Here is a 26,274-nt window from a genome sequence, read left to right as displayed (position 1 = left end):
CGGCAGCCTGAGGGAACTCGAGGAGAGGGAACTGACAATGACCAGACCGGGCACATGGGAGCAGGCTCCTCCTGGTCCTCACCAGCCTTGAAGATCCACTCCAGGTACCCATTGAGTTCCCGCTCAATCTGCTGCTGCCGGCGGAGCTTCAGGAAGGCCCGGCGGTTCTCCACCCTCTCACGTTCCTTGGCAAACTCTCTGTAATGTGCAGGGGCCGGGACAGTAAGCAGACCAGGTGAGTGTGAACACACAGGCAGGCCCCACAGGTGTGCCGCCCAGAGGAAAAGGGAACCCAGAGGAGGCTGGGACAGGAGATGTAGGCCGTGGGTTACCCTTCCAGGTGAGCCCCCCAACCCTGGACACTTCTAACCTGAGCACTCAGAAGGCCCAGGTGAACCCCCTCCTCACTCCTCCCTCAGTCCCCAGAGAGGAGGCTCCAGAGGGCAGGGACAATTCCACACCCCTCTGCCTAGAGCAGACCTAGGTGACAAATAAACGGTAAGCAATAGGACATACTGGAATATATAAGGAAGCCATTTGGAGTAAACCTAATTTGGCCTGACTTTGTTTTTCCAAAAGGGGCTGCCGAGGTCATTGAGCATGCATTGTTTATCCGCTTTAAGCATTTCCTATGGCAAGAAAAAAATGCCCTTAAGATAAAGATGGAACTTCCCCCACAGTGGCATTTCCTTAAGGATGAGCATCTCTCCCTAGGCTAGGAACTGATTGCTGTGCCCATCTGTGACCACCTAGCTCTAGACAACAGACCTGCTGTGTGCTGTGTCCACCGAAATAGCAGATCTACTACCTGCTGTGTCCATCAATTGCTGTGCTGACAGGGCAGTCTCGTGACTATTGTAAAAGGGACATTTCAATCATATGTGAAACGTGCTCTTTGAGGGTATATAACCACTCTGTAGTTATATACAGGTTATCTACAGGGGTATATAACCCCCCTACTTCTTTGATGCCCTTCCTTCCTTGGGGAAGGAAGGCCCTGGGCTATATGGTCCTCACATTTGGCTCAGAATAAACTCACCCCAATTTTCATTTATAGATTGGTTATGGATTATTTGCATCAACAGAGGCATGCACCCTCTGATTGCCAACCCTGTCATCTGTCATCCTACGGAGGGCTCCTGGAGAAGAATTCCCTACAAGAATCATCTGCCTGCAAGACCCTGCCTTCTCAGCCCTTATACTTCTGGAAGCCTGCAGAACTCTTGCTCTTTTTCTCTCCCTCTGTTTCTTCTTCGAGTTCAGACCCAAAGCCATTGCTAGAAGGAAGAGGGACAGATAGGAGCAGGGGGAGAAAGGACTGGACCAGGGCAGGCTAGAGACAAAAGGAAAACCTTCTGGAGTCCATGTAGCCCCCTTAACCAAACCTCAGGCTCATGATGAGCAGGAGAGAGATCTTCTGCCCCCCTTAGCCCTCAGCACACCAGCCCCAGCCTCCCAGCCAAGGTTTTAGCCTCCTAGTGTCAGAAGGCATTAGGGCACACAGACACAAGAGTCCACACATGCACACACATGAAACATGCACATACGCCCCCAGCATCCAGCCTGGCCAAGCCTTCTCAGCCCAGGCTTGGAGCAGAATCCAAGTCCCCAGAGGGAGGGCAGGCACACTCCCACAGCTAAAGAACAAAGCCTCTTCTCAGCTGAGACATGTTTCTCCTCCAGGAGAAATAGCTTATGGGCTTGATGGAGCAGACCTGCCTAGCCTGACTCTCAGCACACAACCACAACGAGAGGGTGACTGGCTCTGACTAGGACTGACCCCAAGCCCGTGGCCAGTGTCCACCAGGGTTGGAGATGCTGCAACCCTAGCAAGGAGAGGGGAAGGCTCCTGCCTGGACCTTCCATCTCTCCAAAGTCCCGAATCTACAGGAACACTGGGTCCCTTGCGGCCTCCCCATCGAGGCCAGCTCCCTTGGCCATTCTGAGGTCAGGACGGGCTGAGGGCAGGGGTAGGGCAGTGACAATACTGCTCAAGTCAGTCTGAGGCCACCAGCAAGGACTTGCGGCAACCGCAGGGCAGCCACTTCTCAGGTGGCAGCAGGCAGCAGGGCCTGCCCTCCCTGGGTTCAGCTCTCACTGGTAAGGAGGGCCTCAAGAGGAATCACCAGTGTGCTTCTCTGGCACATTGGGAGAACGAGAGCCCAGAGGAAAGAAGCACGAGGCTAGATGGGCTCCCAGCCGGCCCCTCAGGCAGCTCTCACCCAGACACGGCAGAGCCGGGGCTAGAGAGGGTCCCTCAGGGCAAGCTTTCCCCCATCCGGGCTGTCAAGGCCACAACTAATTGCTGCTGCCTTGGAGTCTACCCACCGTGGGACCCACACGCTCTGCGCTGACCACTGGCTTTAGGGGCCCATGTCATCTCCAAGCCTCCCCAGGGCTGGAAGAAAACCCTGGGTCCCTCTGCTGGAACTGCATGCCCAAGGGAGGGCTTAGCTGAGACTGACTAGGAAAATCATTCCGTAACGCCCCAACTACAGAGGACGGGCTGCTCACAGGAGGGACAAGGGCTGGGAAGATACAAAGCTAGTGGCCCCTCCCTCTAGGCTTCCCTCCATGCCTAGTCCTTTCTGCCCATTCTCCAGAGGGAGCCCGACAAAGCCACCCTAGAGGCTCTTTTCCTGCCTCACCACAACCCACTCGTGCTCCCGCCAACTCCCACTGTGCACCGTCCTCAACACAGAGCCACCTCCTTGAGAGCCTGGCCGCCTGCCAGCACCCTTTCCCCACCACACCTTCCGGCTCCACCTCTAAGCAGCCTGCAGCACAGGCACCACAACCCCCATGCCTCTGGGCCTCTACTCCAGCTCTTCTCTGCCTGGAAGACCCTCCTCCCTCCTTCACCAAGCTCACTCCTGGCTCCTTTGGGTCTCAGCTGAGATGCCCCTTCCTCAGGTGCGTCCTCTGAGCCCCAGGCCTCCCATGGCCACCCCATCCCAGCTCAGACCCTGTGACTTCCCACCAGACTAGGAGTTCTACATCTGTCCCCTGGGCTGTGGGCTTGCCTGGTCCCTGTGGAGGTGATTGTCACATACTAGTGACAATCGTACCCCTTACAGGAGAGGATGGAGGCTAAGGACACATTCCAGAGCCAGAGCACGTAGGTCTTGGTCCTCAGCCACTGTCCTCTCTGTGGCTGTTCCTTTCCAGGCCAATATGACAGCTGCCCCTTGGGTCCACCAGCTCCCTGAAGCCAACCTCTGAAGCCCTGGGCCTGAGTGGGAGTCTTCAAGGTAAGCAGAATGGAGAAGTCCTCCTCCAGCCTTACAGGAAATCTGACGCCAAGGTGGGGCAGGGAGGCAGGCCAGGCCTGATGACCTCCACCTCCTTCCCAACACAGCTTCCTCAGCCCTGGAGAAGGCAGGAGCTACAAATACCAGCCCAGTTGTGCCCCAAAGCACCCAGCACTTCCTCAGCCCTGAGCCACATGCAGGACAGGAGGGCACCATGTGCACACAGGTGTGGCACATCTCACTCCCATTGTGGGTCAGGAAGCACCTTTCTCCAGGAGGATGCCCAGCCCTTCACCCTCCCTTGCCCTCTCCTGGAGGTCCTCAGCACAGAGAGGGGACCTGAGAGGAGCAGCAAGCCAAGGGTCAGGGCTGGGGTGGAGAGCTGGGTGGTCACTGATCCAAGACTCAAGGCCTCTCCACTCATTCTCCACTGCAGCAACAGAACGGTTCTCTGGCTGCCCAGAAACCTCACCATGGACCCAGGGGAGACGCAACAGCAGCTCCCCACTACGGTCAGAGGCCAGGGTGAAGGCCAAGGGTAAGATAGAGGCAAGGAGGCCAGGGCCAGGGGACAGTCAAGGGAGAGGTCAGGACGGCAGCACAAGGAAGGGCTGCCAGAGCTCAGGACGCTGGGAGTGACTGCCACAGAGGGTGAGCCATGGGGCCACCCCCCACATCACACATGCCAGCATTCAACTCCATCACCTGTCCTGAGCCTGTGAACAGAGAGGGGCAGCACACAAGCCCACATGGCCTCTTACCCTGAGAGCACGCCCAGCACCAGGTTGAGCATGAAGAAGGAGCCGATGATGATGAGAGGGATAAAGTAGAGCCAGTTCCAGGTGTTGCCAGCTGCATCATTCGTCTGGAAGCAAGAGGAGACGATGAAGGACAGGTGAACAAGACACACAGCCCTGACCATGGAAGTTCCCCCACCTCTTCTCAAATACCTGGCAGGGGGTCTAGTCAGGGAGAGTTCAGGTAGGGAGGTTGGGGTCCAGAGAGAGGGGAGTCCAGGTCGGGGGTATTCAGACAGGGGGAGTCCAGGAAAGGGAATAGGGGTGGTGCAGGCAGGACCCGTGGTCAGACTTGTCTGTCCTTGCCCCCAAGAGCTCTCTCTGGTGCTGCAGCTCCCAAAGGACCAAGGACGCTTAGCACTGCTGGCCACTGCCTAGCAATGCTGAAAAGCCAAGGTGTAGTCCCAGGGAGCCAAAGGCTGCCCAGGGTACCCTGAGGCTGCATGCCCAGCCTCTGCCTGGACACCTCCCTTCCCAGGGTGCCGGACACACCAGGCAGCTCCAAAAACATTTCTCCAGGATGGAGTCCACAGGCCCCAAGGCCCAAGTCTGATCTTCTGTCTGCAGCAGCTTCCACAGTTCAGAGGCAGTGAGCCCTGTGCCACATTCCCCCAGATCCACAGCATGCCCACAAGTTCCCAGCAAACAGTTCTCGCCACATGCCTGGCCCAGGACAGACCCCAGCACTCAGGCACGGTCTACATAACTGAATGCAAAGCAGGGCCATCTCACCCAGACCTTTCGATTTTCATAGCACAGCTCATAAAAGGGTGAGTTCCTCTGAACCCAATTCATTTCCAGTTGTTCTGTTTGTTTGGGTCCCCAGTAGACTTGGCTGAGAGGGGTGGAGAACCTCTTTCTTTGTATGAGTCTAGTGCTAGAAGTAAACCAAGAAGGGGTGAATGTTGTGGGTGGATGACCCCCTGACCCCTTTGCTCCTCACTTCAGAGGCAGCTCACAAGTCAAGGGCCAGGGCCCTGAGCAGGACAGAGGTGGGAGGGACAACCTGGCACTACCCTGTGGCTGGGGCTGATCTCCGGGTGCTACTGTCAGGATTCCTGCCCTCCAGGGTCCATTGGCCGGGACAGGATTTGCACTCTACCCCTGGAAATCCTGAGTACCCTGGACTGACTGAAGCTTGTGGCTTCTGATTCCTGGACACTGATTCCAGGCTGGCTGCCAAGATCCCTGGACCCTGACCCAGAATAGACATTCAGACTCGCAGCTCTAATTGCTGTCCATGTTCCCTGACCACACCTCTGACAGATCCACATGTAAGTCTGACCTGTGGGCTATCATGACCACCAAAGCCACCCATCTCCCAGAAATGCACTCTCAAAACCTTCCTCTTTACTGGGAAAGGAGGACGCTGCTGTTGCAATCTCAGCCCCTCCCACCCACTCAAGGGTTTGACTCCTGCAATTTCTCTAATGGATCATTCCCATTGGCAGCCAAGCTATTCTATTCTAATCTCAAAAAGAAAAACAAAACAAACGAGGACTTCACTTCTGGGAAGATGGAATAGACATACTCTTCCTTATTTCTCCCACTAAGCACAATTAATACCCTGGACATTACACAACGCAAATCTAAGACTCTGAATGGTGGAAAAAAGAAAGCAGATCAGCTGGGACCTTTGAACCCACAGCAAGTTCCCTGGGGTTTTTTGGGTTTTTTGGTCTTTTCCCTCATATATGCCTGACTTGGAGCTGAAGAAGCCTGCAACCTGGAAATGCCAATAGGCATAGAAGAAAAGTGAACCAACAAAAGCCAGTCTAGCCAGGGAGCCGAGCCTTCCACCCTCTCCAGACTGTCACAGGCAACCAGCCTACCCACACCCCAAACCAGGTGACATCAGAGAAGGACAAGCAAGGGCTTGGGACACACCTCGTCAACAAGTGGTTAACAAGGCCCCCATCCCACCCCACTTCTGTGGTATTAGTGGAGACCATGTGGGGAGCCTGGACTTCCACTCCCCCACGGCAGTAATGAGACACCAGCCCCTCCCCACTGAGGTGCACTCAGAGAGGCCTGGTGGAGAGTCGGAACTTTCACTGCCACGCAGCAGTAGCCCAGACTAAAGAGCACCAACCCACTCACATAGTGTGTAGAGACCATCTGGAGAGCAGGATGGAGGCACACCTAACCCTCCCAACCAGGGAAGTTTCCTAGAGGCAGAGTCGGGAACCAGAACTGCCACCCCTACCCAGCAGTAAGGAGAAGACCCCCATAGTGTGTCAACAGAGGCCAAATGGGGAAGCAGAACTTCTACTCCCACCCTGCAATAGCGAGGCAGTGTCCCCCTTCCCCTGACAGAATGGTCAGAAGAAGCAGCTAAAACAAAATGTTTAGATAAGACCCAGGGTCTCATGACATAATACCAAAGATGTCCAGTTTTCAATTGAAACTCACTTGCCATACCAAGAGCCAGGAAGAGCACAAACTGAGTGAAAAAAAAGATAATCAATAGCTGCCGTGATGGTTAATTTTATGTGTCAACTTGACTGGGCCATGGGTGCCTAGATATTTGGTCAAACATTATTCTGGGTGTTTCGCTAGTGTCTTTTTGGATGAGCTTAACATTTTAATTGATAGAGTAAAGCAGATTGCCATCCATAATGTGGTGAGCCTCACCCAATCAGTTGAAGGCCTGAATAAAACAAAAAGACCTACCCTACCTCCAAGCAAGAGAAGATTCTCTAGTAGACTGCCTTCAGACTTCATCTGCATCATTGGCTCTATTGGGTCTCCACCTGCTGACTTTCAGACTTTAACTGCACCATCAGCTCTCCGAGTTTTAAGCCTGCTAGCCTAAACTGCAGATTTGGACTTGCGGGCCTCCATAATCATATCAGCCAATTCCTAATAATAAATCCTATTGGTTCTATTTATCTGGAGAACCCTGACTGATAAAGATTGCCAACACTAAGATGACAGACATGATAGAAGTATCTGACAAATATTTTAAAGTAGCCATCATAAAATGCTTCAAAGGGTAATTGTGTACCTACTTTAAATACATGAAAAATAGAAAGTCTCAAAAAACAAACAGTATCAGCAGATAAATAAAAGAACCAAATGGAAAATTTAGAAAGAAAAATATAATAATTAAAATAGAGATCTCAATGGAAAGGCACAACAGAGTGGAGGGAATATAGAGGAAAGAATCAGTAAATGGTAAATGAGAACAATATAAATTATCCAATCTGATAAATGAAGAGAAAATAGACACAAAAAAAATAAGGAAAGGGGGCCGGCCCCGTGGTCAAGTGGTTAAGTTCACATGCTCAGCTTCGGTGGCCCAGGGTTCAGATCCTGGGAGCAGACATGGCACCGCTCATTAGGCCATGTTGAGGTCGCATGCCACATGCCACAACTAGAGCGACCCACAACTAAAATATACAACTATGTACTGGGGGGATTTGGGGAGAAAAAAAAGCAGGAAAAATAAGAAAAAATTAGAACACAGCCTCAAAAACCTGTGGGACTATAACAGAAGATCTAACATTCATGTCATCAGAGTAGCACAGTACAGGAGAAAGAGGAGAAGACAAAAAGCACTTTTATAAATAATCGTTGAAAACGTCCCAACTTTGGCAGGAAACAAACCTACAGATTCAAGAAGCTGAATGACTACCACATAGGATAAAGCTAAAGAAATCCACAACAAGACATATTATATTCAAACTTAGGAAAACCAAAGATAAATTAAAAATCTTGAAAGTGGAAGAAATGACACCTTACTCAGAGGAAAAATGAAACAAATGATTTCTCATCAGAAATCATGGAGGCCAGAAAAAAGTGGCACATTATTTTTCGGGTGCTGAAAGAAAAGAATTGTCAATCCAGACACCTACACTCAACAAAAATATCCTTCAGGAAAGAAGAAGAAATCAAGACAGTCTCATATTAAAAACTAAGGAAACTAGGAGAATTTGTCACTAGTAGTTCTATCCTAAGAGAATGGCTAATGAAAGTTCTCTAAACAGAAAGGAAATGATTAAAAAAAAAAAAAAGGAATTGTTGACCATTAGGAAGGAAGAAAGAACAATGAAAAGAGTAAAAATAGGGGTAAATAGATTTTCCTTGTCCTTTTGAGTTTTCTAAATTATGTTTGACAGCAGAAGCAAAACTTATAACACACTCTGATGTGGTTCTAAATGTATATAAAGAAAATGTTTAAGATAATTGTATTACAAATGAGGGAGGGTAAAGAGACGTAAAGAAGGTAAGATTTATATACTTCAGTTGAACTGGTAAAACAATGACACCAGTAGACTGGGATAAGTCCGTATCTGGGATATAATATTATATATTACATCTTATATATATACATATATGTATATATATATATATATATATACATATATATATATGTAGTAACACTTACTAAAAGAGCAAACAGAGATATACTCAAAAACACATAGATAAATCAAAATGGAATTCTAAAAAAATTAAAGTAATATACAAGAAGGTAAGAAAAAGAAACAGAGAAACAAAGAAGAAACAGAAGTAAGCAAAAAAATAAAATGGCATGGGATGGCCTGGTGGTGTAATCGTTAAGTTTGCATGCTCCGCTTTGGCAGCCTGGGGTTTGCAGGTTTGGATCCCAGGTGCAGACTTACACACTGCTCATCAAGTCATGCTGTGGCAGCATCCCACATGTACAATAGAGGAAGATTGGCACAGATGTTAGCTCGGGGACAATCTCTTCAAGCAAAAAGAGGGAGATTGGCAACAGATGTTAGCTCAAGGTCAATCTTCCTCAAGAAAAGAAAGAGGCAGATTTGAGCTCTGATGTATCAATAATTATATTAAACATAAATGGTCTGAATACAAAAATTAAAAGGCAAAGACTGGCATAATGGATTTAAAAAACATGACCTACCTACCTATGTTTTACATACAAGAAATTCACTTCAAATATAACAATTTAGATAGATTGAAAGTAAAATTTGCAAAGAGATACGTTATACAAACATTAAGCAAAAGAAAACTATACTGCCTACATCAGTATCAGATAAAGTAGACATCAGAACAAAAAAAAATTTACCAGAGATGGAGGAACATATATAACGATAAAAGGGTCAATCCATCAAGAAGACATAGCAATTCTAAATGCGTATACACCCAATAACTGAGCCATAAAATATGTAAAGCAAAACTGATAGAACTAAAAGCAGACATAGACAAATCCACAATAATAGTTGGAAACTTCAACACCTCTCTCAAAAGCTCATAGAATAATTAGACAGAAAATCAGTGAGGACACGAAAGAACTCACCATCAACCAACAGGATTTAATTGATGTTTCTATAAATACTATACAACAATATCACTATACGCATTCTTTTCAAGTGCCTCAAAACATATACTAAGATAGACCATATCCTGAGCCATAAAACAAGCCTCAACAAATTTAAAAGAATTGAAATTCTTTCAAATTCAGCGTATTCTCTAACTACAATGGAATCAAACTAGACATGAATGACAGAAAGATAATAAAAATCTCTCCAAACACAAAGTAAACAAAACAATTCTAAACAACCCATGGGCCAAAAGGAAGTCTCAAGGGAAATTCTTAACTATATTGAATTAAATGAAAATGAAAATACAACATATCAAATTTGAAGGGCACATCTAAAGCAGTGCCCAGAGGGAAATTTATAGCACTAAACACATACATTACAAAAGAGAGAAAGTCTCAAATCAATAATCTAATCTTCCACCTCAAACAGCTAAAAAACAAAAAGAAGGTCAACATAAGCCCAAATCAAGCAGAAGAAAGTAAATAATAAAGAGCAGAAATCAACAAAATTGAAAACAAAAACAATAGAGAAAATCAATTTTTTAAAAAGTTGGTTCTTCGAAAAAAATCAGTTAAATCAATATACCTTTAGCAATACTGTCCCCCCCAAAAAAGAAAGAAGACACAAATTATCAATATCAGGAATGAAACAGGGTGCATTATAACATGCCCATCCCACATGAAAAGGATAATGAGGGAATACTACAAACTCTACATACATTTGACAATGTAGATGAAATGAACCAATTTCTCAAAAAACACAAACTATCACAACTCACTCAATATAAAATAGACAAATTTAATAGCCCTAAATTTATAAGGAAAGTGAAATTGTAATTTTAAACTTCACCCAAAAAAGGACAGCCATATTAATCAATGGAATAGAACTGATGATCTAGAAATAAACCCTTACATTTATGATCAATTGATTTTTTTAACAAAAGTGCCAAGACAATTTAATAGGGAAAAGAATAGTCTTTTCAACAAATGGTGCTAGGACAAGTGGATTCCAGATGCAAAAAATGAAATTAGACCCCTACCTCACACCATATACAAAAATTAAATCAAAATCAATCATAGACCTAAATAGAAGAGCAATAACTAGAAAACTCTTAGAAAACATAGGGGTAAATCTTCATGACTTTGGATTAGGTAATGGATTCTTAGATATAGTACCAAAAGCACAAGCAGTGAAAATAAAAATGGAAAAATTGGACTTCATCAAAATAAAAACCTTTTGTACCTCAAGTGATACCATCAAGAAAGTGAAAAGACAACCCACAAATGTGAGAAAGTATTTGCAAATCATATACCTGATAAGGGTCTAGTATCCATTATATAAAGAAATCTTACAGGTCAATAATAAAGCAACAAATAATCCAATTTTTCAACGGGCAAAGGATCTGAATACACATTTCTCCAAAGAAGATATATAAATGGTGTAATAGTACATAAAAGATATTCAACATCATAAGTCATTAAGGAAATGCACATCAAAGCCAAATGAAATACCACTTCACTTCATGGTTGGTTGGTTAAAATCAAAATTAAATTTTAATTTAATATTACTAGGGTGGCAAAAATTAAAAAGACAGACAAAAGTTGGTGAAGATGTGGAGAATTTGGAACCTTTGTGCATTCCTGATGGGAATGTAAAATGTTGCAACCACTTTGGAAACCAGTTTGGCAGTTCCTCAAAAGGCTAAACATGGAGTTACCATATGACCCAGCAATTCCACTCCTAGGTATACCTAAGAGAAATGACAACATATTCCACACAAAAATTTGCACACAAATGTTCATAGCAGCATTATTCATAATGTAAAAAAGTGGAAACAACCCAAATGTCTATCAAATGATGAAATATAAACAAAATATGGTATACCCACCCAATAGAATCATATTTTATAATAAAATCAATGAAATACTGAAAGTTGCTATGACATGGATGGACCTTAAAAATACATAAGCCCACATATTGTATGACTCCATTTACATGAATGTCTAGAATAGACTAGTATACAGAGACAGAAATATATATTAGTGGTTGCCAGTGGCTGGGGGAAAGGAGGAATGGGGAGTGATTGCTAATGGATACAGGGTTTCTTTTTTGAACAATGAAATCTTCACAAATTAGATAATGGTGGTGATTGCACAACCCTGTGACCATACAAAAACCATTGACCTGTATGCTTTAAAGTGGTGAATTTTATCGTATGTGAATTATGTCCCAACAAAAATGCTATTTGAAAAAAATTCCATAAAAGAAATACCTAGGCCCAGATTATAGAATTCTACCAAACATTTAAAAAGAATTAACACCACTTATTCACAATCTCTTCTGGAAAAGAGAAGAGAAGGAATTACTTCCCAATTAATTCCCAATTAAGCATTTTATAATGCTTGTATTACCCTGATATCAAAATCAAACAAGGACAGCACAAAGAAAGAAAACTACAGACCAAAAGCCCTCATGAATATAGATGCAGGAATCCTTAATAAAATATTAGCAAATCGAATTAAGTAATATATAAAAAGAGTTATATACCATGACCACAAGTGATTTATTCCAGGAATGGAAGGCTGGTTCAATACCCAAAAGTTAATTAGTGTAACCCACCATATTAACCATCTAAGGGAAAAACATCACATAATCATATCAATGTAAAAAAAAAGCATTTTACAAAATTCAACACATTTATAATAAAAACTCTCAGAAAAGTAGGAATAGGAGAGTTATCCCAACTTGATAAACAATATCTACAAAAAACAACTAATGGTATACTTAATAGTGAAAACTGAATGCTTTCCCCTTAAGTTTTGGAACATATAAAGTATGTCTACTCTCACCACTCTTATTTAACATAATGCTGGAAGTTTTAGCCAGTGCAATAAGGCAAGAAAAGGAAATAAAAGGCATATGGATCAGAAAGGAAGAAATAAACTGTTCCTGCTTGCAGGTGATGTGTTTGTCTACATAAGAAAACCCAAGGAATTTCCTAGAACTAGCAAGTGAGTTCAGCAAGGTCACAGGATATAACATCAACATACAAAACTCAATTGTATTTCTATATATTAGCAGTGAAAACACGGACACCAAAATTTAACACACAATACCATTTACAATCAAACAAAACATATGCAGGACTTGTATGCTGAAAACTATAAAACGCTAATTAAAGAAGTCAAAGACAATCTAAATAAATAAAGTGATATGCCATGTTCATGGATTGCAAGACTCAACATAGTAAAGATGTTAATTCTTCCAAACTGAATAAAATGCGAGAAACCAGTCTACCTGGTTTAAAAGATTTATTACATAACTACAGTAATGAAGATTGTGTGGTACTGGCAGGGGGATAGACACATAGATCATTGGAACAGAAACAGACCCAACAAATATGCCCAACTGATTTTTGGCAAAGGTGCAAAAACAATTCAATGGAGGAAATATACCCTTTTCAACAAGCAATAGTAGAGCAATTGGACATCTATAGACAGAAGGAAGGAAGGAAGGAAGGGAGGGAGGGAGGCACAGACAGATAGAGGGAGAGAAGACGAGTGGAAGAAAGAAAAGAAGAACCTTAACCTAAACTTCACAATTTATACAAAAATTAACTCAAAATGGATCACAGACTTACTTGCTAAACGTAAAACAATAAAACTTTTAGAAAAAAACACAATAGAAAATCTTCAGGATTTAGGACTAGGCAAAGAGTTCTTAGACAACACCAAAAGCCCAATCCACAAAAGGAAAAATTGATAAACTGGACTTTATCAAAATTTAAAATGCTTGTTCTGGGAAAGTCTAGGCAAAGAGTATGAAAAGATAAGTTACTGACTAGGAAAAAATATTTTCAAACCAAATAACTGACAAAGAACTAGTATCTAGAATATATAAAAACTCCTAAGCAAAAGGACAATCCAAACAGACCATGGGCAAAAGATATCAAGAGAATTTCACTGAAGAAGAAATACAAATGGGAAATGAATATGAAAAGCTGCTTAACATCATGAGCCGTTAGGAAGTGCAGATTAAAACCACAATGATATATCAATACACACTTATCAGAATGGCTAAAGTAAAAACAGTGACACCACCAAATACTGGCAAGAATGCAGAAAAACTACATTATTCACACACTGGCTGGTGGGATTGTGAAAGGATACAGCCCTCTGGAGAAGTTCGAGTTTCTTAAAAACTAAACACGTAACTACTACACAGACAGGAAATCACACTCTTTGGCATTTATTCCAGAGAAATGAAAACTTATGTTTGCACAAAAACCTGTACACAAATGTGTAGAGAAACTTTATCATAAAAGCCCCAAACTGCAAATAATCCAGATGTCCTTTAACAGGTGGATGTTAAGCAAACTGTATACCATGGAAGATTGCTCAGCAACAAAAAGGAACAACTACTTACACACACAACAATCAGGACGAATCTTCAGAGAATTATGCTGAGTGAAAGTAGCCAAAACCAAAGAGTCATACAGTATGGTTTCATCCACACAACAGTGTGGAAATGGTAATGGATAAGTGGTTACCAGGGACTGAGGAGGTGTAAGGGCAAGAGAGAAGTGGGTGTGGCTATAAAAGAGCAACAAGAGGGATCCTCGTGGGGATGGAACGTTCTGTATCTTGACTGCATCTCTGTCAACATCCCAGTCGTGATATATGTCAGTTTTGCAGGTTGCACCCTTAGAGGAAACTGGGTAAAGGAAGCATGTGATCTCTCTGTATTATTTCGTACAACTGTGTGTGAACCTACAATTATCTCAAACAAAAAGTTTAATTTAAAAGACGCCAATTCTCTTGTCTCCCTGCAGTTACCGCTGATTGCCCTGCTCCACTCCATAGGGAAAATCCTTGGAAGAGCTGACTATACTTGCCATCCTCACTTCCATGCCTGCTTCCTGTAGCCTACAAATTCCATGGTTTTAACCCCACCACCGAAACTGCTCTTGTCAAGTTTACCAACATCTTCCCTGACCTCTCAGCAACATCTGACCTGGTTGGTCACTTTCTTTGCTTTGCTTCCAAGACAGAGCATGCTCATGGTGTTATTCCTACCCCCTCCCCTCCTTAAAGGCTCCACCTTGGTCTCTCTTGCTAGCTCCTTCTTTCCCACTTGGTTCGGAATGTTGGAATCCCCCTGACAGCCAAAGGCTCAAAGAAGGCTGAGTCTTTGGCCTTCTTCACTTCTCCATCTACGCTCACTACCCAGGCGATCTCATCTTCTCCCATAATTTTAAACACTATCCATGACTTCAAACATACACCCTTACCCTGCTGTTCCCTCTGAACTCCCTCTCATATACCCAGCTGTAGACTCAGCATCTCTACTTGGATGGAAATAGTTATCTAAAGCTTACAGGGCCAAACCAGAATTCGGGTTCCACCACTACTCTCCACCAACACAAAACTAAGCAAATGTCTTGCTCCCAATTCTCCTCTTCTCAGTAAAAGGTACCACTGTTCCCAGTGGTTCAAGTCACATCATCTTTGATTCTTCTTTCTCTCATGTTGCACATCCAAAGAGCAAGTCCCGTCATTCCTAATTTCAAAATATAGCCTTTGCACCTCTATATCTGAACACTCCTTCCTCAGATTTTTATGTAACTAGTACAAGGAACATATGCAAAATCACATGTATATAATCATAAACCAATATTATTTACCTCCTACTGTCCCTTTGAACATAGTCATGCTCTTGGATGAAAATCTGGATAAGTCTTATGACTTTTCTGATAACTCCTGGGTAATAGAAAGTTCTACAATCATGTCACATAGAAAACACGGTCTCAATTCAGTAATTAAGTGTCCAATCCCAGCTGGTAATAAAACAGGTTTAACATGCTTTACACTGAGAGTATCAACTCTCCTTAGCTGGCCTGCCACAGCTGGCTGCTTGCAGCGGGAGAAGAAGGCACGGCCCCTCTCTGCCCCTACACGCCTCACGTTGTTCCTCCTTCCTCAGCTTGCTGTCCGGTTGCTGACCCCAACACTCTCAAAGCAGGAGAAGGAGGAGCAAGGAGGCAGGCAAGTTCTTCCTTGCATGGTGCTGTCCTGAGATAATCTCATCTCTCTGGGCCTGACAGGAATTTACTGCTGATTCGTCTCTCACCAGGCACTTCTGCGGGTTCTTCCAAGACCCCATTTGACTTCACTTACTTTTCAACATAGGCTAGCCATTTCTCCTCCAGCTGGAGAACTGCCCCCTGCCACACCCACCACAGCCAGCTTTTCAGCAGTCCACTCTGAACAGATGTTCTCTGTTGAGACCCCATCATTCCCCCTCATCAGAATTTAAAAAGGTTCCTGGCTGACCCACCCTCCCCTGGCAACAGCTTGTCCACAAGAGACGCTCAAACCCCCGCCCCTGCTCCTGGCATGAGTGTGCTGCATCACTCCCCTCCTCCACTGCTGTAGGCCAGTGGCTCCTGCCCTTGAGTCCCAGGCACCATCACGTGGGCCTCCACACTCCAAGAGCATGGGGCTGAGGGACCACGAGAGCCCCTCTCACTGGGTTACAGGTGAGGGGCAGGCTCTCCCTCCAAAGAATCCTCTTCAAAAATCCTGTCTGATCTGCGACAACCAACTCTGCCATCCCTCGGTGTGGAGGGTGGATCCAGTCAGTTCTTGGCCACCTGCTCTGGACAGCAGCCTCACAGCTCATCGCCATCACTGCGTCCTGGTGCCTCGTCCACCTTGCAAGGCGCCACCCCGTGGCGTGCACACGTCTGGCTTCCAGACTTCACTAGGCTGTCCTTTCCAAGACCCTCTACTTGTCACTCCCTGCCCCGCATCCTCCTCTGTTTTCTTCATAGTGCTTGGCATTATTGGGCCCTTATTCACTGACCACCTCCTGCTCACCACGGTACCTGCAGTGTCTCAGGGGGTGCCCAGCACCCAGTGGGTCCCCTGGAAATATGTGTTGGATGAAGCCTTTGTGGCCCTTGCTGATCAGTGCCTCCTGCTCTGGGATCTGGTTCCTGCCTACCCCCTCCCCCAACGGGCACAGATCCACCAGTCTGAGTCACCTGGGCCACTGGCCAGGCCCCATTGGGCACTGAGGACTGTAGAGACCTGCTTACACAGGCCTTCATTCTGGTGGGGCTGGCAGGGATGTGGCCAGCTCAGAGCTATTTTTAGAGTTTGTCTCTGTGGAAATTGTTCCTTGATCATCAGCAGAGAGAGAACAGCCGAGCTCCTTTCATTGCCTTTGTCCCCATTCCTCTTTCCCTCGATCAAACAGAGCCTATCATCAGGCACGACTCCCACTCCAAGGAGGAATCTGGTTCAATGGACCTTGGACAAGCTTTTCCTTAACTCCTCAGCTGCTAACTGCCTGCTCAATGAGCATTTTGTTTTTTTCTCCCCAAAGCCTCCCAGTACATAGTTGTATATCCTAGTTGCAGCTTCTTCTAGTTCCTCTAAGTAGGACACCGTCTCAGCATGGCTTGATGAGCAGTGCTAGGTCCATGCCCAGGATCTGAACTGGTGAACCCCAGGTGTGGACACTTAACCACTCAGCCATGGGCCCAGCTTCAATGAGCATTTACCAAGCACCTACTGGATGCCCAGTTCTAAGACTCTCCTGGATCTCCATGAACCCTTAGAGGAGGCACAGAGCAAAGGGTTCCAGTCTGTCCCTTTCCTCTGTCCACTGTCATGCTACCAGCTGCTAGAAGCTGGGGAGCACACGGCTCCAGGGGCTTGAAGCCCAAGCCCCACCCTTAGTGCACAAGTGATAAGTTCAAAGAGAAGTACCTTGTGCTCCAGGGTCCCCCACCCACAGCACCCAAGCAGAACACACCCTCTAGCTACCCAAAACATAGCAATCCAGCAGCCATACCCTCCCAGCCAAGCCTTCCAAGACCCCTGGCTCATGTGCATCTTGTTTCTCTACCTCCCAAAGTCCCTGAGGGATGAATTTAATTGTTCTCATGGCCAGTGGCTCCCAGGGCTCCAGGGCGTAGAAGGTAGCTGGGGGTGGGAGGAGTTGCCACGTAAAAAAAGAGACAGCAGTCTGCTCATGAGTTGATTGTAGAGTCCACCAAGAGGAGCCTCAGGTAGAGGGCTGGTGGGAGGGAGATGAGTCACTAGGCAACCCCTAAGGGCCTTTTACTCAACTTCTGTCATGGTCACCAAACCTAGACTGCCCTGCACCACTGAGATGGACTGGCATTCTGATGAGAGTGAGAAGATCAAATAGTAGCAGAACCAGAGGAAAGAGTACCAGACAGACTCAGGGAGAAGGAAACAAACGTAGAAAACACAAGCTCCCACCCCAAGCATCCCTGCGTAACCAGAGAAGTTTCCCTGAGCCTCAGTTCAGCGTGGCCCTACACCCCTACCTGCTCCTCCCTATCTTCACCAGACAGTCTAGGGACAATGAGAGGCCCAGAAAGCCTCACCATCGCTTACTCCATCCAGAAACCCCAGCAGGGATGGCATAGTTATTAGTTAACGGCAAGCTGCCTACAAGTCTTAGGGCCCAGAGCAAATTAATTCGCTTCTCCATGCCTCAGTTTTATCATCTGTACAATGGGATTCTTGAGATAATTCTACAAGATAACAGGACTAAAACACTTCACATAGCAGTGAGCCTCAGTTATTGGTGCTGTTGCCACCTTCACCATCAGCAAAAGTAGCATCTTCTCTGGAATTCTCTTTTCTGACCTCTACTACCCAGCCCTCAGTTTCACTTTCACAAGAGAAGCTGTCCTGGAGATTCCAGGACCCAGATCAAGAGTTCAAGTTGAGATCAATCATAGTGGACCCCTTGGTGGGGCCATCTGAGGGAAGGGGTCTGTATTTCAACCTAGGGTGGAGGAAGGAGCCTGGGGCTGGGCAGAGGTTCTTAGGTCAGAAGCACTACCCCAGATGGGACCCCAAGAGCTCCAGGGCCCACTCCCCATCCCAGAGCCAAGATACAACTCACATTGTAGAGGATGTCAGTCCAGCCCTCCATGGTGATGCACTGGAACACCGTCAAGATGGCAAAGAGGATGTTGTCAAAGTTGGTGATGCCAAAGTTGGGTCCTGGCCAGTACTCCCGGCACTCAGTGTCGCCCTCACACAGCCGGGCTGGGGCCTCCTTGCCACAGGGGAAGTCACCCACTGGGTCTGCATCTGAGAGGAAGAGAATGAAGCACAGACCCTGAGCTAAGAAACACCAAGTTCTCCAACCCTTGCTGGGATTCCTGGGCCCTGAAGACCTCATCACAGGTGGGCAGGAATCAGGCACCAACTGAAGCCCTCCCTCAACTTCCCGCCACTCCTCCTTGCACCTGCACCAGCTCTCTCCTCTGGCCTACAGTCTGCCTCCACCTGAGTTCACACCTACCCTGACCCTACTGGTCAACCTCTCCCTCTCTACTGGAACCTACCTATCATCACTTAAACATGCTCAGGACTCATTCATCTTAAAGTAAAAAACAACAAACTCCTAACCTCCAATTCTTTCTACCACTACCACCTGACTTCTTTCCCTCACAGCCAAATTGCCACCAAGATTCTCCTGACATGCAGATCTGCTTGTCACTCTGGAGCTAATACCAAGCTGGACTCAGCCACCTCAGTCCCAGTGCTCGTCAACCTTCGCAGGTTGACCCGGAGCCCACCCAACGTGTGCTCAGAGGATGGCTGGGCGCCTCGGGGCCCTTACAGAGTGGATGTGCTCCTGCTGGCCTGCAGCCTAGCAGGCAGCCAAGGACCACACAGAGGGATGTTAAAGACACACCAGAAAAATAGTGCTAATCTCTGCAACAAGATCACATGTTTAAACAAACAGCATGTTTATCCATTCCACTCCCAAAATCTTAGTGAAAGGGCAGAAAAAAACTATTTAAAAAAAAAAATGTATAACAACACATGGAAATCCCGCCTATAAACATAGGAGAAATTTTGAGGAGTTGCTAGGGTGGAAAGCAAATCCTCCAAGGTTTAGAAGAAAAAACTGAGCAGACGAGTTTACTCCTCTCCCTCCAAACATCTCAAAAAATGCTCACAGAGAAGACTAGTAAGTGATTGTTTGTCTATTTGTAGACAATGGTATTCTCTGTGAACGATGCTAGTTTTATTTCCTTCCTTCCCATTCTCGATAGAGTTTTTCTACCTTTTCTTGTCTCCTGGCACCGGCTGTGACTACCAATGCTATGTGAACTAGAAGTGACCATGAGTGCCTTAATTTTGTTCTTGACTTTAAAGGGAAAGCTCTCAAGACCTAAAACAAAGTATGTTTGCAGGAAATTTTAGCGAATTTATGAAAATTCCCTTTTATTTCTAGTTTGATAAGAGGTTTTCTTAATCATGAATGATTTAAATTTTACTAAAAGCTTTTTCTGCATCTAGTGAGATGACCATATGAGTTTTCTCCTTTAATATGTTTGTAACTCAAGCCACAAACCTTAGAGTCACCCTTAACTCTTCTCTTTCTGTTACACCCCACATACAAGCTCCCAGAAAACCCTGTTGGCCCAGCAGGCCTTGCTGCAAAATATAACCAGAACTTAACTGTTCTAACCATCTCTACCAAAACAGCCTGGCCCCCGCCACCACCGCCTCTTCTGGACTGAGATATCGCTCTCCAAGTCAACCCTGTTCTGCCTTCACCTCCCCAGAGCAGCAGAACTGTCACATGACGTCACTCCTCACTCAAAGCCCTCTGCTGTCTTTTTTTTTTTTTTTTTTTTTTGAAGATTGGCACCTGAGCTAACATCTGTTGCCAATCTTTCTTTTTTTCTTCTTCTTCTCCCTGGAGCCCCCCGGTACATAGTTGTATATTGTAGTTGTGGTCCTTCTGGTTGTGCTATGTGGGACACCACCTCAGCATGGCCTGATGAGCGGTGCCACTTCCATGCCCAGGATCTGAACCAGTGAAACCCCAGGCTGTCGAAGCGGAGCATGTGAACTTAACCAATTGGCCACAAGGCCAACCCCACTGCCATCTTCCCATTTCTCTCAGAATAAGACGTAGAGTTCCGACCATCCACCTAACCCACATAATGTCCACTTCTTCCTCGCTGTTCCTCACTCCAGCCTCATGCACTCACTGTTTCTTATAACTGAAGCTCTCTGGGGAGGCGGGCACACGTTCTGCCTGTCACTGCATTCAGACTGCTGTACACTGTCACCCTAGCAGAGAGGCCTCCCTGGCCACTCTCTATGAGGTGGGCACCCAATTACTGTTTCAAACACCCTTCTTGTTTCCTTCCTAGAAGTTACTACCATCTGTAATGAGTTCACGTGCATGTTAGTTTATGTATTTGTATTTATCAGGTGATTGTCTGTCTCCTCGGAACCTCCACTTCGTGTCTGGCACCTAGAAAGCCCCCAGCACCCGGAACAGTGCCTCTCTCCTGAAGGAGGGAATCTGTGGTCCTCCTTGATCCAAGGGTGCTGCCTGGGGCCAGCCCAGTGGCGCAGCGGTTAAGTTCACACGTTCCGCTTCTCGGCGGCCCGGGGTTCGCTGGTTCGGATCCCGGGTATGGACATGGCACCGCTTGGCAGCCATGCTGTGGTAGGTGTCCCACATATAAAGTAGAAGAAGATGGGCACGGATGTTGGCTCAGGGCCAGGCTTCCTCAGCAAAAAGAGGAGGACTGGCAGTAGTTAGCTGAGGGCTAATCTTCCTCAAAAAAAAAAAACAAAAGGGTGCTGCCAGGCCTCACCTGTGCTGTTGGAGAAACAGGCCTTGTGGAATTTGCCCATGTAGAACTCGAGGCCGATGATGGCAAACATGAGGATGGCGAAGAAGAGAAGCAGCCCGATCTGCAGGAGCGGAACCATGGCCTTCATGATGGACTTGAGCACCACCTGCAGACCTGGGGCCAGGGCAGGCAAAGCAGGGCAGGTCAGGGAGCAGGGTGGGCAGCGCAGGGCATGGGGCAGGGGTGTGGACAGAATAGCAAGAGCCGGGCGGGGTGGGGCTGAGAGTCCTGAGGCACGGTGCTCACAGTGAGTGTTTATGGGGCCACAGAACAGAGGGGACCCTCGAAGTAGGAGACACAGCAGGCAGCAGTGGGGAGACTTGAAATCCTGGGGAAGGAGGGCAGAAGAGTGCAAGCTCGTATGGGGCAGAGCTGAGAGTCCTCGGGTGGGGGACAAAGCATAGGGTGGTGGGGGGAGGTGGACTGAGCAGTGTCCCAAAGGAGGGGGAGGAGCAGGGTGTGGGGGTGTCAGAACATGAAGTTCAGGTGGAAAGTGTGGGCCGGTGAGATCTGTGGATCTGTGGGGGGCCCAGAGTAAAGGAAGAGCAGAGAGTCCTGAGAGGGAAGATGAGGGAATCCTGAGAGGGAAAAGCAGAACATTCTGGAAGTTAAGAACAGAGAATCCTGGAAGAGAAGAGAAGGGGATACTGGGAGGGAAGAGTAGGGAATGCTGGGAACAATGTCCAGGGGATCCTGGGAGAGAACAGCAGGGAATGCTGGGAGGGAAGAGCAGGGGATCCTTGGAGGGAAGAGCAGAGGATCCTGGGAGAGAAGAGCAGGGGATCATGGGAGGGAAGAGCAGGGAATGCTGGGAACTAAGAGCAGGGGATCCTGGCAGGGAATAGCAGGGAATGCTGGGAGGGAAGAGCAGGGGATCCTGGGAGGGAAGAGCAGGGGATCACGGGAAGGAAGAGCAGGGAATGCTGGGAATGATGAGCAGAGCATCCTGGGAGGGAAGTCCAGGGATTCCTGACAGAACTAACCCCTCAGGGAAAGTGAAGCAAGGGACCTGCCCCCAGGGAGGACTCCACCGCTGACCACAGAGCACGAGCGTCTCCAGCCCAGGAGCAGGGGCTGCAGGGGATGAGCCCCCTGACCCCCGCTCCCAGTCTGGCCTGGCCCTTGGACACAGGCCTGAGCCTTTGCCTGGCAGGGTCTCAGGGAAGAACAGGGAGCCAATCAAGGGTTTTCCCTTTCATGGTCTCAGGGGGCACATCCCTAGGTCCCTGCCCACCCAGGCCCTGAGGGATCCCTAAAACCACACTCCCCCTGGCCTAGAGGGAAGGGCAGGGTGGTCACTGGCTCCCAAGGCAAGCCTGCCCCTCCTCCCACCACGCGTGGCTCCAGCCGCCCATCTGGGAGCAGGTCTTAACTGGCCCTCAGCTCCCAAGGGCCCTGCAGAGCCCAAACCAGGACGGGTGGTCTCCTGCGGCCCTTGAACATATTTGCAGGCATCACGCCTGCCACCTCGGCCAAGCTCACATCTGTCCTTCAGCCACAGAGGAAGCACAGAGCTGGAGACAAAGCAGAGGGTGTGAGGAGGAGCAGAGCTTCCACCCAGGGAGGCGAGTCAGGGAAAATAAGAGGGCCGCCCTCTGGGCTTTCCAAGGGAGCGGGACAGACTGGGAGAGGCCTGCTCCGCCCTTCCTCACATCTGGTTCCCTGGGTCAAGAGCAGCAAGCTCAGAGTCACCCAAGCAAAGGACCCACTGGTTAGGGCTTAACTGTGGCCGTGGCCGTGGCCTTGGCCATGGCGAGGGGGCGGGGAGGAGGTCAGTGTTCCAAGTAGGCCTGGGCCTGACTGCTTGTGCCAGACTCACTCGGAATCCCAGACACCAGCTTCAGGGGCCTAAGCACACGAACAGCCCGCAGAGTTCGCAGGTCAAAGTCAGTGCCAGCCGTGGCAAGGATCCTGGCAGGAACAAAGAGAAGGAGGGAGGTAAGGGCTTTCACACCGAGTTGAGAAGAGAACACACCCCACTCACCACCCATGTCCTTTCTCCCAAGAGCAGTGACATCTTTGTCCCCCACTGTCCGAGCACAGGACTGGCACACGGTGTGGGGCTTGCCAGGCAGGGGGAGGCAGGAGCTGAATTCAGACATCCTCACCAGGAACGTCAGCCATGGCTTTTACCAGCATGACCGCCCTCCAGTTCAAAGGCATCACCCCTGCGATGACACTTGGTCTCTGGCCCCTTTTGGCCTGGCCTCCAACTGAGTCCAAGCCTGAACCATGTCCCCAAACCAAGCCCAGTTGTACTTAAAGCTGCCTCAGGAGAGGTGGTGATGAGTGAGAGCGAGAGTAAAGTGGAGCTTGAGAGACTCCCGGACAGGCACCACATATCACCTTCTTCACGCTATCTCAAGAGAACGTGGGAATGAGGGGTGGGGAAGGTGGAATAGCGGGTTCAGAGACTCAGAAAAACTCTAACAATCAGTTCTATTAGCATAAAAACATATTCCAGTGTCTCCCATTTTAAAAACAAAAGATCCTACATCCGCCTCTGACCATAACACACTTCTCTGTGCCCTTCGCACCAAAACTCAATGAAAGTGTCAATCTTTGGTCCCTGCTGCCTAACCTTTCCACCTCTGTTCACCTTTGTCCACCTAGATCCCCAACCCCACCGTTCCACTGAAATGCTGTGTCAGGTCTTCTTCTTGCCAATTCCAATGGTTAAGTCTCTTTCTTTAAATGGCTTCTTCTCTTGTCCTTTGGTCAACTCTCTTGTTTTCCTCTTAACTCTCTGGGAGCCCCTTCTAGGTCTTGTTTGCCAGCTTTGCCTCCTCTACCAGACTCAAGAATTGGATGCCCCAGGGCTCACTCCAAATAGGATCTACCCAATAGCTTTGAATACCACTGTATGCTTATTACTCCAAAATTGACATCTTTAACTCAAACATGGAATTCTGGGCTCATATATCCCACTGCTTTTTTAACATTTCCACTTGGAAATCAAAAAAAAGCACATCAAACATTACACAACTAAAGAACTCTTTTTAAAATTTTACATACTAAAACGTACTTTTTTTTTTAAGTTCAGAGTTGTTACATCACAGTGACTAAAGAACTCTGGATTCTTACTCCCAATCTTGCTCCTTCTCCAGTGTTCGCCCCTCTCAGTGAGCAGTGCTAGTTGACTGTGATTTAAGGCAACACCAAGTCTTCACCCCTGACTCCTCTCTCTCACACTCCACATCCAATTCACCAATCACCCTATGGGCTCTACCTTTAACATGCATCCTGGACTCCTGGTGAAGAAGGCTTTGTGCTCCCCTGCTCTAATATATGGCAGTGAGGAATAAAATTTGAGATGGAGCTCGGGTCAAAAATAAGATAAAACTCTCAGGGGAGAAAAAAAGAAGAGCAACAAGAAAACCTATTCAAACCAAAATTCTATAGCACATGAGGAAGTCCAAGACTAAGAAAAACCTTCAACTATTGGAAACAACTATCAGAAGATTAATTTTGTTCAGATGAAATCAACAAATTATGAAACAAAAACAGACAGAAACAGGTAGGAACTTTAAAAACTAGCTAGAAGTCTAAGAAATAAACAAATAGTTACTGAAATAGTATCAACAGTAATGATGAATCACACTCTAGGCTGGAGACATGGTTTGAGATTATTAACAGTTTAGAAAATAGTACTAAGACTAGCACTAAGGCATTTACCTACAGACATCAGAAAGACAAAGAAAAAAAATGAGAGAGAAGTTAAGTTAGATCAGATACCTAACACACATCAAATGTGAGTTCCAGAAAAACAGAATAGAGAGAACTGTGAAAACACAACATCTGAAGAGATAACAGATGAGAAATTTCCAGAATTAAAGACTTGAGTTCTCAAATTTGAAGTGCACTATAAGTACCAATCAGATAAAGAAAACATATCCAACTAGAAACAGTGTGAGGAACTGCAGAATATCAGGCATAAAAAGAAAGTCTTAAAAGCTACTAGAAAGAAAAGACAAAACATCTAGAAAAAAAGAAAAATTAAAAGATGAGAAAGCCTCACCTCAGCAAAAATATATGCTAGAAGACAGTTAAGTAACACCTTCAAAAAGCTACAGGATATAATTGTCATCTTAAAACTTAATATCCAGCTAAACTGTCAATGAAGAGTGAGGGCAAAATATTTCAGGTACAAAATAAGTCATCACTCAGACCCTCAGTAAAACAGCATAAAAACTGAACCCAAAGGGAATGCATCGTATGCAAGAATGATAGGCACAGAAAATAATTTTTAAGTATTTAAATTTAATTAATCATTGATTGCTTTTTAATTACGATATCCAATTTTTCATTAATCTTGTGTTTATTTTCTATATGTAAAACTAACAATCTCGGCAACACTAAAAATATTTGCAGAAGGCATGGTTCTAGTGGTAGTTGCATCAATCCATGCTACGGAAGCTAACTCACTAGTCACCGTGTTAGACCGGGGACGGCAAACGTTTTCTGTAAAGGGCCAGGTAGTAAAGAGGCTTTGCGAGCCACAACCACTCAGCTCTGCCACTGTAGCATGAAAGAGCCACAGATAACAGTAACTGAACGGACAAGGCTGCATTCCTATAAAACTTTATTTATGAACACAGGCTGCCAGACAGATGGGCTGTAGTTTGCTGACCTCTGTGTTAGACAAATGTATAGTTACAAATATATATTTAAAATGTCAAGGATATTCAGTAAATGGATAGAAATACAATCTATCTCAAAACCAGCAGAGGGGGGAAAAGGTGTGCTGAGAATAAGAAAAAGGTGTGCTGGGACAGAACGTTTTGTCAAGAGACGGAAGTCAGAAAAAGACTCCCCCCAAAAAGGCAAAGAAAGGATATAAAGAGAAAGCACAAAATAAGATGTTAGAATTAAGTCCAAATATATCATAACAAATATAAATGAATTTTAATTTCCTATTGAAGCATACGTTATTAGATTGGAGCTTTTTGAAGTCCAACTGTATTCCACTTACAAAAGACACACTTAAAAAAATACAGAAATGTTGAAAATAAACAGATTTTTTGAAAGGATATAGTAAGCAAATACTATAGAAAAGAAAGTGGGTATAGAAAGACTAAAGACAAAGGAGAATTTAAGACAAAAAACAACACTAGGGCTAAAGAAGTTTATATAATGTGTAACAATAAAAAAGAAAATTTCACCAAGAAATATAACAATCATTAATTTTATGCACCCAA

General features: G+C 46.1%; 1 protein-coding gene across 1 annotated transcript in view; it reads right to left on the bottom strand.

Moving 5' to 3' along the window:
* The window catches only part of CACNA1B (calcium voltage-gated channel subunit alpha1 B), a 195,973-nt gene that overhangs the window by 133,260 nt on the left and 36,439 nt on the right, over window positions 1–26,274 (bottom strand). Inside the window, exons 4-8 of the mRNA XM_046647936.1 lie at window positions 22,896–22,987; window positions 21,038–21,190; window positions 18,307–18,497; window positions 4,013–4,116; window positions 83–198 (exon numbers count right to left, since the gene is read on the bottom strand). Coding sequence (XP_046503892.1) covers window positions 83–198; window positions 4,013–4,116; window positions 18,307–18,497; window positions 21,038–21,190; window positions 22,896–22,987 — 656 coding nt within the window. The remainder of the gene's footprint in view (window positions 1–82; window positions 199–4,012; window positions 4,117–18,306; window positions 18,498–21,037; window positions 21,191–22,895; window positions 22,988–26,274) is intronic.

Source organism: Equus quagga, chromosome 1 (assembly GCF_021613505.1).
Source record: "Equus quagga isolate Etosha38 chromosome 1, UCLA_HA_Equagga_1.0, whole genome shotgun sequence".
Classification (NCBI taxonomy): domain Eukaryota; kingdom Metazoa; phylum Chordata; class Mammalia; order Perissodactyla; family Equidae; genus Equus; species Equus quagga.
This window is presented reverse-complemented; position numbering and strand designations above follow the sequence as displayed.